Source organism: Artibeus jamaicensis, unplaced genomic scaffold (genome assembly GCF_021234435.1).
Source record: "Artibeus jamaicensis isolate MK-2021 breed Jamaican fruit bat unplaced genomic scaffold, CSHL_Jam_final contig_402, whole genome shotgun sequence".
Classification (NCBI taxonomy): domain Eukaryota; kingdom Metazoa; phylum Chordata; class Mammalia; order Chiroptera; family Phyllostomidae; genus Artibeus; species Artibeus jamaicensis.
Genome location: NW_026521818.1, coordinates 5668302 through 5682068, shown reverse-complemented (window position 1 = coordinate 5682068; position 13767 = coordinate 5668302). Strand labels below are relative to the sequence as shown.

The 13767-nt window shown below is 44.9% G+C and overlaps 1 protein-coding gene across 2 annotated transcripts in view; it reads right to left on the bottom strand.

The window, feature by feature from the left end:
• CAMK4 (calcium/calmodulin dependent protein kinase IV) overlaps positions 1–13767 on the bottom strand; it is a 206262-nt gene that overhangs the window by 14073 nt on the left and 178422 nt on the right. For both annotated transcript variants that reach the window (XM_037167062.2, XM_053665324.1), the window contains 2 exons: positions 6595–6670; positions 2149–2275 (listed from right to left, as the gene is read on the bottom strand). In XM_037167062.2, coding sequence (XP_037022957.2) covers positions 2149–2275; positions 6595–6670 — 203 coding nt within the window. The remainder of the gene's footprint in view (positions 1–2148; positions 2276–6594; positions 6671–13767) is intronic.

Genomic DNA, 13767 nt, shown 5'->3' with positions numbered 1-13767 from the left:
CTCAATCCAGTGACTTCTTCAGGATTCAAACCCAAAGCCTTACGGGTATCCTCCTGCCCCCCCCCCCGACTGCCCTACCCGCTGGCACTGTCCCCTTGCTGGTAACAGATGTGGGTTCCATCAGTATGCATCTATATGGTTCAAGGATTCCTTTAGTTCTGAAGTTTTATAAATATATCAACCAACAGCATTCAGCTGAGTGAAGACACATCAGTGTTAACTCTCTTGTCCATTTAATTTGTATTAAGGATGAGAGAAATGGAAGGAGGGCCAAATCAGGAACCATTTAAGTAGGTGGTCCTTAGTTAACATGTATTTTATCCCTAAGTCTCCCACTGAGCCAGTGTCAGCCCAGACAAGAACAGCAAAACAAGTGAGGTTAGAAAAGAAGCCCGAGGTTACACCTTCAGGTCATGAGACAGGGGGCACCTGAATCCAGGTGTGTCAGATTTTAAAATCCACGGTCTATTTCCTGGTTCACTGTTTCATTCAGTAAACAGTGAGTCTGTACTATGTGCCCACGTGGAGTGAAGATCGGGCACACATGCGTTGTCCTCGTCCAGAGTTTACAATATAGTTAAGGGAGGCTTTTGAACAAGCGAATGTAAGTGGTGACTGTCACAAAAGAGGACGTCCAGGGGCTGAGGACCGAAGCACTGTGGGAGGAGGGATTGCCGAAGGAGGGCAGACTAGCCTCCCAGAGGATGCCAAGGCTTGAAGATGAGTTACCAATGCAAGAGGTGTGCGTGTTCGTGTGTGTGTGTGTGTGTTTGTATGATGGTGGGGAGGGAGAGGGAGGCAGCATGGAGGAGAGAACATTACAAAGCAGAAGAAAGAACAGTGGCCCATAGCAGAGCTATGCTGATGAGGGCCTGGAAGTCTGGTGCACTGGGGTGCAGAGAGACCAAAAGAGGGGTGCAGAATGAGCGGGCTGGGAGAAGATCCCAAGCTCGGACCAGGCAGTGTTGTGTAGAGCTTGTTATGGACCTTGGACTTGATCCTAGGAGCCCTGAAGCAGGACAGTGACACGATGTGACTCGTCTGTGAGACCACTCCTCCGGACCTTGTGTAGAGAAGGGCACGGGGAGAGGCAGCGCGACCATCGGGAGGCCGGGCAGTGGGCCGGTGGGAGAGGTCGGAGCTTGGACTGGACACGGCTGGTGGAGGTGGAGAGAGGTGGAGGAGTCGGGCTGTTCAGGAGCACGTGGCCTGACGAGGGCACGGCTGTGAGGACGCACCTACACGTCGCACGTGCTCCTTCACTTTTCAGCCACAGTGCAGAAGCCATGGTCTACAGGGCATCTGTCTCATGCAAGGGCATGGATGGAAGGAGGGAAATGTTTGGAGGGAAAAAAATCTTTGGATAAAAGGTCTGGAAACCTGGACCACTGGTTCCCAACAGCGACTCTCTGCTGGGAAACAGTGTGACCTTGGGGGTCATTTCACTATTCTGGGCTCTAGCACACTCATCGTTAAAATGAGGGGACGTCATCCTAGATGACCCCTCAGATCCCTTGAAGAGCTAATCTCTGTGATTCAAACAAAAGTTAGCCTTTAGTCATTTCTACGGATTAATGGTGAGTACTTTAATTCCATGCTGGTATGCTCTTTATTTGGGGCCATTTCCCCTTTCATTTCCTGAATGCAAACAAACTTCAATATTGGCCTGAGTGACAAGCCACGTAAAACAAACCAACATAAACAAGAACAAAAAAAAATGCACTGTTAGTACAGTGTAACTTGTTTATAATGCCAATGATACGTGATGGGACTTGTTTTAGTATCAAAATATTTTAGTAAGTGAACATTTCAAGAAAAATGTCGTTTTATTTGAACTACAACCAAATCTAGGTAATCACAAGCAAGTTAAAACAGAATTCTTCTGTGTAAATTATGTTTCGATTCTCCCAGCACAATCTGTCTTCATTAGCAAGGCTGTGCATTGACTAGGTGGGAAAAATCATTAACTAATACTGCAGCAATTTTTAATGTGTGATAAGTCAGCTAATGTATTCATTTTTATTCTTTGATTAAAATATAATTACAAATATATTAAGGGGGACAAAATTAAAAAATGGCACTGCCCATTAATTAGCTAAAAATGAGCGTGAGGGGTTTTTTATTTCATTTTGTTTTTGTCATACTTACCAAGTCCTTGGCATTTAGAGACACTTCATCCCACCAGGGGGAGATAAAGTAATATTCACAATTCAGAATTCTCCTGAACATGAACTGATCGCCTCTTTCATCATAGAATGGTTCAAATCCACAAAGTCTAGAGGGACAAAAGATAGGGAATAAAATGTCTTTAAGAGTCCAACTACATTTCACCAATTTTTCTGCAGAAATCCAGGGCTGCCCTTTCCCACAGCTGCCTTGGGAGGGGTGCAACTCTGTTCAGCGCAGGTATGACATCACCTCACTCAGGCTCAGCTCTGAGTGTGTGAACACACAGTCATGTCTTCAGGAAGTAGGCACAGGCACAAAACCGATTTAGGATTTCTAAAAACTGTTATAATGCCATTAGTAATTATATCACAAAAAACAATATTCATAGCTAACATTATTGTAGGCATACGGGAATTAGACTTTCCATGACTTTTTTCACCAGGAATTGAGAAGACAGAGATTGATTAGTGTTCCAATTTATCACAAAGTAGAAGAGTTAGGGTTTTAAGAATAAAGAGATTAAAAGGTGGAAAGAAAAGATTTTCCAGTGATTTTTATTCAGCCCTATTCACTCAATTCTTACATATAAACGTGTAAAGTATTAGATTTTTATCCTATTCCAGTTTGGATTTCAGAGTGAACAAAAATAGGAACTGAAATGACTGTCAGAAAATGGCCTTTAAATCTTTATACAGTGAACTTGACAGATGCAACCAACAGAGATGAGAAGCCTAGAGAGTCTTCCACCTTCTATGTGACCCTCATTTTTGTATATCATACAGATATTTCACTGTGTTCTCCTTTGTGTTCCCCAACAGGGTCAGCACAAAAATAAATGGGAAAAGTGGGGGAAGTGATGGAGGACCACCTGTGGCATCCTAAGGGGAGAGAGGAAAAGTGAGTTCCTGGTGTAGGACCACCAGGCCTTGGCTGTTTCTAGGTGGGTGGAGGTTCTGAAATCACTAGGAACCAAGAGGAAAGGTTTTTTTTAAGTCTCTGCCAGGACACGTGTTGCACTTGACAAAGAATGTGGGGGGTGTGGTGGTGGTGGTGGAGACTGATTAAGTTAAAAACATTTCTCCACATTCTTTCTACAAGCTGGCCAGGTTGGCGCAGAGCAGGAAATGTTTAAGGGCATCCTAGTGTAGTGGGTTTCTAGGAAGAAGTCCTTTCTTCTGTCCTTTTGCTTAGGGAACACCCTTTGGGGAGAGGCTCTGTCATTGTCAAATATCCTGGAGCGAGGCAGGAAAAGGCAAGGTCAGATGTGCAGAGGCGCAGGCCAGCACATCCTCTGTGTCCCCCTGTGGTGTCCCCCGAGAGGGTCCTGCTCCAGCATCAGGAGAGAAGGGAGTGCGTGTCCACACCCGGACTAGCAGGCAGCTCAGCCTCACCGGGCCCTCCTGTGCCCTCCCGACACGAGGGAAACACAGCCTGCTGTTGGTTAGGCGCAAAGAGATTAGGCGACTTTCCAGCTTTGGTTTAGGGAACTCTCGTGTTTTCCCTTCTGGAAATCGAGAGAGAAAAGTGACAGTTCAGAAGGTACAGTATTCACATGCCTTTCTCTCCTCTCAATCATTTTGGCACATGTGTGCACTGGTGATGGAGGTAATGAGTTTGTCATGTCAGCCTGGAAGACCAAAAATGGGAGCGACGTGACACACAGCAGACTGTGTGCACACATATTCACACACGCAGAGCAGAAGCCCCGCAGCAGTGGAAATATTTGAATGCCGACAAGGACAGTGTAGGCGGATATTAGGATCACACGGGCCCGACGTGTGAATGTGTAATACAACGTGGCTCCAGGCCACCAGGCGAACTGCGCTGCTGACAGCTGAAGGAGAGACCGAATCTCCCACGTTTTCTGACTGACTCGCGTCTGAGCACTGAAGCTGTTGCTTTCGTCTGTGGGGACAGAGGGTTTAGGTGTCAAAGGTAGAAGGACCAGAATTCCTGTGGGAAACAGCAAAATGGCCTTCATTTCCAGTCTACTGTTTTGCTCAGAAATAGCAAGGTGGTAACACCAAACAAATGGCCTGGTGGAGCCTTCAACAACATTCAATAATACAGGAGATGCATATGTCCAAGGGCACAGTCCACTGAAGAAAATGTTCCAGTGAACCTTGCCTGGTAGACTTCATCAATTATTAATGAACTATAGATTGAATAAAAAGCCCCGAGCCATGCTCAAGCCCCCAGCAATGGGCAAGGGGACACCTGAATGGGGCAAAGGAGACAAGCAGTCCTTTGTTCATCCCAGTTCGATGCCTACGTAGGTGGCCAGAGCTGTGTCATGCCTGGGGCACATATGAAAAAAAAAAGGTCCCCAGGCTGACAGAGTTAGGCCAGACCAGAACTATTAAGGGATATTAGTCACATGCAGCACTCTTATTTTCACTCCGGGGGTTCCTGTGCCTACTTTCAACCACCACCTATTAATTAATGACCTTAAGTAAACTACAGGGAAAGATCTGAGAGACTTTAAAAAATTATTTTCAGGACTATAATAAGACGTGTCTCAAATGATCACATATTTTTCTATTCATTTTCCCATGTCAGTGACCATATCATGGAGTTTTATTCATTCCATATCTCACTTTTACAGGGTGAATGTAAGTTAATTTCTTACCTCTATCTCCCCGAGTTCCTATACTTCTTTAATACTCTAACCCCTCTCATAACTTTTCAGTGCGAAATTGTAATTAGTGGGCATATTTACATTTTAGGGGCAAATCTGAATCACTATTTGTGTAGTTCAGTTTTTCACTTAACATCACTAAGTATGGTACGTCACACACATACTTTCCCCAGGATGAAAGTGATCGCAAATATAAGCTGAAGGAATTCTATGATGTGGCCTTGGGAATCCATTTTAATGAATAAAACAGTTAGTGTGGCAAACAAAAATTACCTAACAGTTTGCATTTTCATAAGGAAAAAAGAGTGGTTCTCTACCTCTCCAAATCTTCCGAAGCTTTAATATATTCAGGAAACACAAGGAACTGGTCACTGAAAATACCTTTTGACGTTACATAGTAGCAGATGGCTGTTTTATGGTTTGCTTGTTGAGCCATCTGTCTTGGCTACTGACCAAAATATATACTCAGAATTTACTAACTCGGTGGGGGTCCCACCCCGGCTACCCCATGCCTAGCCTATTACCTAAGCACTGCAATTTCTAAGATTACTATTAAATTTCAAAAACAAAGCCCTCTTTCTTCCACAGCCTGAATTGTTTCCCCTTCCCAATTCATACGTTAAAGCTTTAACCCCCAGTGTGATGGCTCTCGGAGAAGAGGCTTTGGTTGGGAATTAGGGTGAGAGGAGATCATGGGGTGGAATCTCATGGTGAGATTAGTAGCCTGTTAAAAAGAGACGCCTCGGAGCTAGCTTCCTCTCCCTGCCAGGCGCAAACACAGTGAGAAGGTGGGTCTCTGAAGGAAGAGAACTCATCAGAACTCAACCTACTGGCACCCTCGCCTAGGACTTCCAGCCTCTGAACCGTGAGAAATAAATTTCTGTCTTTAAGCCACCCAGTCCGTGGCATCTTGTTCTGGCAGCCTGCACTGAAAAATAACACGTTCTTTTACACCCTCTGAAATCTCCTTACAGATTTGAATATTACAGGTTCTGACAATTAGCCTAGCAGCTACCTCTAAATGGCAACCAAATCTCCTTGTTTAAATTCTGGAACTCACTGATAGCTTGCTTTTTCCGCCGTTCCAGCCATCTTCCTCCCCAGACACTCTCCCATCATTCTTGCGTATTTCCTCGTATTCATCTACAGGTCCCTCCTCTCCCTGGTGAGTTCCCAGCAACCCTGGTTTATTAGTTGTCAAGAGCTCAGGAATGGAACTGGCGACATCAGAGGGTGAGAGATTTAGCTCATATTTTTTCAACCAGAGAAAATGTTTCTCTGAGTTTAGGGTATTAAACTTGAGGTACTTGAGATAGGAAACAAAATTGATAGCCAAAATGCATTGAAAGTATTCCTGATAAGAAATGTATCAGTTTGGGATTGCTTAAATGATTAAACAGCTATTTGCCCTTTAAAAAGGACTAATACCCTAATTATTTTGATGAGATGCAAATAAGTAAAATATGAGCATTTTTAATAGGTGAACATGAATTTTAGATTTATTATTATCACCAAATATGAATTGTTCCCCAAATCTGCTATGCATCACAGATTGCACACAGAATGGACTAGACAGAAGTTCTGGCCCCCCCAAAATTACAGAATGGAAGGCAATGCTCATTTTCAGAAAATTCGATCATTAACCATATTGAGTATGTCATAGAAAATCGTGAAAAGTCAAAAAGTACTCTTGCCTTGTATGAGGACTACTATGATTACCTATGATTATGAGAAAATATCACGGCAAAGCCAAACAGTTTGCAGGAAGATTGCTTTCCTTCACTTACAGGATGTAGGTGATTATCCCCACGGACCACATGTCCACCTCAGGTCCATAGGCGCAGCCTCTAAGAATCTCAGGTGCTGCAGGGAGAGGAACAATTATGTTAAACTGGAGTTTGAGCTCAACATTTACATTTTAATAACAAGTCATGGGGAGGAAGCGAATTTATCAACATCAACTTTAGAACAGTTTTATAACCAATCTTCTCTCCCCAAACCAAGGAATGAGGCCACAGAGTCTTATGTCTATTTTAATGGGAGAGATTACAGCCTCTCTGTGTTTGGAATGCATAAAAATAAAACTATTAACTTTAATATCCTGCATCAGAACATTGCGATAATGCTCAAATAAGAGAGAGAGCTCTATCTCTGCTACAAAAGATCCGTTACTTCAAAGGAAGCTTTGTACATAGGAAAGAAAGAAAGGAAAGCTTAGTATAGTAAGGGAACACAGACACAATTATGCTACCTTGGGAACCAGATCTGCTAGGGCAGGGCGTCCATGAGTGTGTGTGTTTGGCAGAGGACCGGCCAGAGACCAGGGCAGATGGTGGGGAGGACTGAAGCTCACCAGTGCTGAAAGGTTGGAACACGAGCCAGAAGGGGCCCTGGCATATGCCCCTGTGTGGTACTGAGAAGTACACATAGGTCCCCAGAGAGCAGCTGTCCCAGTGAGTCTGGGATTATGAGCTGAGAAAGGAGGACTTCTCAGTGTGTAATGAGGCTGCTCCTATTAGCTCTGCCCACTTCGTGAAAGAGGAAGGCATACTCAACCGCAAACTAGCCCTGTAGCATAGAAGTGTGAGAGTTCTTTCATGTTTTTATTACTGTGGAGCTGCGAAAATGGAGAGTTCACTGAGTCCAATCATTTGTTCTGAGGATCGCAGGTGTGTTCCTGGTTTGCCTTACTAACAAAGGAAGAAAAGACGTGAGAGCTCTGCCATCTGTGCCTATGGTCCTGTGCTCAGGACCATAACCCAGAATGGACTTTTTCTGGAACAAAGGTGCTATAGGTGTCAGTGGGGTCCCTGGAGGAGGACCTGACCGATGAATGCTGAGGACTCCTTGAGGGACACCTTGGGGATGGGGTCCTCCTCCTCCTCCTTCCAGCTGAGGACAGGGGAGCAACTGAGCTGCATCCCTGTCCACAGAGGCCGGAAATGTCATATTGTCACAGCGAGGTCCAGAAGGAAGCTGTCCTCATGGGACTCTGCTTTTAATTTATAGGAGGAAATACAGTGGATTTGCCACTGACATATTCCCACACCACCCGCTTCTCCCCATCCTTTCCCCGCCAGGAATTTCTCATTGCCATAGGAACTGCGCTACATAAACTACGGGAGAGGAAGAGCCGGACGGTGAACCGGGAGTGTGGGTACAGCGCTCTAAGCAGCATCCAGCATGGTGCACCCGTTGAGGAATCGCATCTGGGGCCAAGTAGTTTTTCTCATCCTCAAACAAATTATTCCTAGAAAAATTCCCTTTTAAGATTTAATTAACATAATTAAGAAAAATGCACGCTCAGTGCCAGCGCCATTCACTGTGTCAGGTTGGCTTGCATTTCCCAGAGCAATCTGTACCCCACAGACGGTTCCTTTGGGCCCCCACAGCCCCAACACTGCACTCCCACTCACAAAGGCTTTGCGCCACGTAGTGCAGCAGACACTCAAGTCAGGCTGCCACTCGCACGAGGGCTCCTGCTGCCTGTCTGCCGCCCAGAGCTGCTCCAGTTGGGGAGCTGCAATGCGCCTGCACATGAAGCAGCTTCCCAGCTCAGGTCTTCACAGCAGCGAAGGGCTACCAAGTCCCACATTGCCATTTAACCATGAATAGTGACCTATGTGGGGGAGAGTCTTTTCCATTTTCTGGGTCTTGGTTTTCACCTCTAAAATCTAAGTAAATTGGGCTGGCTATTTCCGAGTTTACTTTGAGTTTTAAGCTGCAAGCTACTGTGATACTGCTAAAGGGAGTCGCTGATAGTTTGAGCAAGAGGTCAAACTCTCTACTCCCAAACCTGCTGCACTCCCCCTGCCCCACCGGCCAGGGCGCCTCCTGCGTCTGCTTCTCTGTGGGCACCCTTCCTGTGGGCTCTGGTGAGACCTTCCCCCATCCTGTGTGGTCCAGAGATCAGCGCGTTGTCACAAAGGTCAGGTGTTTTCTCTGGCACTTCTCCATAGTCCCCAGGCCCGCAGCCCCGGATAAAGTGAATACCATGGAAGAGTATTCTTTCCGAATCTACTTTATAGGGCATCTGGATTTCTCGTATGACATGGTAATATATGATCTCCCCTCAAGCACTGGTGCACACTTTCCTTCCAGAGGCAACTTCCTTCCTTGTAATCATCATGCTGCAATGTGAGTAAACCGTGGTGTGAAAAGCTGACCTCTCCACCACGGGGCTAACGGAGACAAAAGGAATGTAGAATGTTTTTTGTCCGTAATAAATTTCTCATAAAAATATTTTTAAAGGGATTTATAATATATATTAATCAGAATAAAAATTTGGGTGAAACAAACTCGAAAAACCTAGACACAATTAGATACCATTCATACTATCTTTTAATATTTTCAGTTACTAGTTAATGTGAACCTGACTTCAGAGCCAGAAGAACACACTCATAATTTTTCTGAACCCTTTCCCAGAGTCAAAGCTTTTCTAGAATACATTTTAGGCTCTGGCACACATTATGTCTCCTAGGTTTCAAATGTTCTTGCAGGTGATTCTACAAACGTGATTTTCTTAGAATGAGAAATAGTTGACTACTTCCAATTTAGTTCAAGAAGAGATAAAATCTAGTCCACTTTTTAACACTAATAAGCACGTCTAGCTGTGCTTCATATCATTTCTGACCTCACTGCCAAAACAAACAAACGAACAAACAAAATGGAGCGAGAAAATAATTTCACAGTGTAACACGGTTCTTTAGGATGAATTTAAAATAGTCTAGAGCCATCTTTTCTGAAATAGTCAATAATAACTCACTGATCTTCCTGGCTCTCTGCTCAGTGGATCCACATTTTCTCCCACGTCCACAATTACCTTGTCCTCGGTGGCACAGCCCACTGAGCACCAAACCCCGCAGAGCTACCAGGGTGAAATAGGCTCTGAGCTCCGATACGGAGTGATTTTGGTAGATGGTGTTGAGATTGCCAAGGTACCAGGCATATGTTTTTAAAAAAACAATTTTAACTGAATAGAAACATTCTAACTCTAATTATGATATTTATTCAGCAATACCCCACTTAGACCTCACACTGCTGATTTTTTATAAGACCATGGTACAATGACTATATCTAGAGATGGAGGGTCCACCTAGAGATAGGAGTGAATATTGCTTTAGTAAATAAAATTACTGTGACCGGCTCTAGAAATGATGTTAAATAAAAAGAATCAGGTACAGCCTGTGACATGTAGGGAGGATCGGTGCTGGGTTTCCCTCTTTTTCTAAGGCCCTAGGAGAAAAACAGAGGGTGATTCCGGTCCTTGATTGTGTTGTCATTTTGTTGGTGTCCTAGAGAAGCTTCATGACCCCTTCCCACCTGTTCAGTTAAAACTACAGGCTGGCATTCTTTATCAGAGAACTTTTTAAAACTACTGTGAACTGTTTTGAGAGAGACAAATCACAGAGACTAAGGTGAATGAAATCAACAAGTTCATTCATTCACTCATATTGCTGAATAAATTATGGATGACTTTAAGCACCTGCTGCATGACAGGCAGTGTATTAGGTGGTGCTGGGGGAAGTGAATAGTGGGGACTTAAAGAGAACAAGTCTCTGCCATCACAGAGCTTCCAGTGTGGTAGAGGAGGCAGATGTTGATCAGGAAAACCCCGAGAAGAAGTGCACAGTGGTGATGAGAAGAGCTTGTAGGGAACGTGTCTCTGACAGAGGGTTGCCCCAGTCGGAATGAGAAAGCAGTTTAATCTGAGATATAAAGGACCCAGGGAAGCCAGCGAGGCAACAGCAGAGAGGGTGGTGGTGGGGGAAAGAGAGAGAAGAGCTTTCTCTGGGTGGAGAAAGCACGTCTGAAGAGACGTTGTGGCAGGGAGGGGCAAGGGGCACTCACAGAACTGGGAGGAGTCAGTGTGGCTGGTGCACAGCCGGGTGTGTGCAGTGAGGCTCCGGTGTGATGAGTGCCCAGTGGAAAGGTCAAGGCCAGGCTGCAGATTCCACTAGGTCAGGGTCCTTGTTTGTTTTTAATTCTTTCCTGTGTTTTAATTTTATCGATTCAAAACATATGGGGGAAAATTTATCTTCATCTTAAAGCCTGAATCTGTTTTTACTCCTACAGGCAGGAAAAAGACTCTGTGGGACTTGTTTCACTGTAGAGGCTTGTCTTGAATTTGGAGATTCTTGGGGTCACAAAAATCCATTGGCATTCAGCACAGCATCTAGTAGTCTCTCTAAACCTGGCCTCCGGGGCATAGAAACATGGGACAGATGGACAGCTGTAAGAGGTGAAGGGGGAGGCGGGGATTGATGAAAGAAGGGGAAGGCCTTGGTCAAAGAACATACGTGAAGGACCCATGGACATGGACAATGGTGTCGGGATTGACTGTGGGGTTAGGCATGGGGAAAGGGGAAAAACTGGGACAACTGTCATGGCATAAACAATACAATATTTTAAAAAATAAACTTGGCCTCTGGGGAGTGAGCAGTGTGAAAGGAGGAGGGAGAGGGACTTAACTGCCAGAAGCAGAAGAGCAGTGCCTGGCGATTCTCCGCCCCTTACCTGTTCCTAACTTGGCCTAGGAAACCAGAGGAGAAGGGTGCACCCAAGGCAGCCTCCTACAGGCAGCAGAGCGCTCACGGTGGGGCAGATTATGTTATGGTGTCACGTACATTTAGCAAGTACAGGGCATAACCTTTTAAACTTTGTCAAGTGCAATTTTTGCCATGACAGCAGAGAAGAGAGGCGATGTCCACTGCAATGTGCTAAGTGTTATGACAAAGCCGTGGATCAGACTGGGATGCAGTTGAGATGTTTCCAGAGGGGGGTGCCTCTGGCTCGGAGCAGCCCTGTCTGTTCGCGTCCCGCACCACCTCTCAGCCTTCTACCAATTCCATGCATCCCATGCCCGAAAGGGTGAGAAGGGCCCAGGGGCCTTTGAGGCCGCTGTCACTTTGGTTATCTATGACTTGTTAGTGTGGACCAAGAAAAAGTTTTAAGTGTGTTTTAAGACACAAATGATACGTTTCATGTTCTAACTTATCCTTTCCATTTTCCTTGGCTTTCTTGGTGTTCTACACTGTAAATATCAGTCAATCCACCTCTCACTTACTAATTTTTATGTAAGCTGTTAAAGAACGTCTTCTGTGCCACGTGCCTTCTGTAATATTTCTTTTTCTATGAATCGTATAAATGGGCAAAGAAAGATCTCATGGCAGCACAGGAGCAGTAACTGCTGAAAAGGCGACTTTCCATGTTTTTGGAACAAGGCGAGTTACAAATAAATAACCTAATGAACGAATGAACCCAGCTCATCCTGATGTTAACACTGCATAAGGGTCTCTTGTGTGCATGGAGATACAAACATAAAGTAATGGAAATGGACTTAGTTTGGAATTGAAAGTCTGACTCGGGTTACGCTGGACAAATACTGTTTTTCTCTAAATGGACAAAGAATCTTACTGATAACTATCAGTATTAATTCTTTTGAAACTTTTTATTTTATTTTACACATATCTTTCTTTTGTAGTGACATTCTAAAATGGAACATTCTGCAGGGTGTTCGGAGCTCAAATAGTATATTTTAAGCAAGTCTTCTACCCACTTGCCATCAATCAGCACGTCCTTTTGACCTCTTCCGCTCACATCATTCCGCCTGCACCGGTGCAGTGACAGAGCTGAGCCTCACGGAACTGTGGCTTCTCTGCCACCGTTGGTTCTGCACTTAAAATAGTCACTTACAGTTAGAAAGAAGTGGGCACGGAGTATGATTTATGGTACAGAGAGCCAGAAGTTAAGGATTAGCAGGGCCTTAAGAGACTGTCTCCGAACCACAGAGAACAGGAGAAGTGAGGATATGATATTAGCAAGAATCTCTTTAGACTCAATTTTATCAGCCACTTCAGGCCAAATTATATTTGGTTAGCTTTGATTTAACTAAGCGGTTGCCATAATCCTCAACTTATACAGACAGCTTTTGTGGTAATGTTTGAAAACCACACACCGTCCATCTGGCTGGGTGATACAGAAATGAGCAGGCCTCTCCTTCCCTCCCCTTGTCGGTAGCCCTGAGTCCTGAGCGAGGAGTCAATCAACTTCGGGCCATTTCCCGACCCAGGGAGTCAGCCTCTCCTACTGCTGACAGCTTTAGATGTGGAAATACTGTTTTGGATATTGAGCCCCCAATCTGTGCCTCACAGCATTCATGCACAATTCCTAATTCTGTCCCGTGGAGCTTCCTCTGCTATTTGATATCTATGAAAACCAAATGTGTTTTCTCCTCCTCTCGCTGGCCTCCCAATGGTGTTGCCCAGGGATCCATCCGGGTTGTTTCCTTTGTGCCTGGGTAGTCTCATGGCTTTAAATAGCCTATACTGATTATGCCCACATTTATATCAAAAGTCATGTCCCCACTCCCGATCTTCAAACATACACGCCCTTCTGCCCACATGTCATCTCCCCTCGGATATCTAATCAGCATCTCAAAATCAACAAGGCCTAACCTGTTGCTCCAAAAGTTTCCCGTCTCCGTAAATGTTAACTCTATCCCTCCAGTCGAACCTCTGATCTGCTCTCTTTCCTGCTGTTCCCTCGTCACTGCACTCCTACCGACCAGCCTACTCTACCCGCTGGACCGTGAGGACACCAGGATGCTCCAGCCCCAGGGTTGGTGTGCTCTGTCCCCTCTGCCTGGAATGTTCTTTCCCGAGATGTCCATGTGGCTTGCTTTCTCTCTCAGCTCATTCAAGTCTTTATTCTTGGGTTTCCTCTTGAGTGAAGCCTGTCCCGATCACTCTGCTTAAATTGCCACTCGGGCTCTTAACACTTCCTACTCTTTCCCAACTCTATACTCTCCCATAGAAATCATCACCTCTTGTTTATTATTTGTCTTCTTCCACTAAATGTACCCGTAAAGAGAAGAGTTTTGCTCTCCACCACCCCCACTGCTATATCTCTAGCACCTAGAACACTGCTTGGTGAGTAACAGGAGTTCAATAAATATTTAT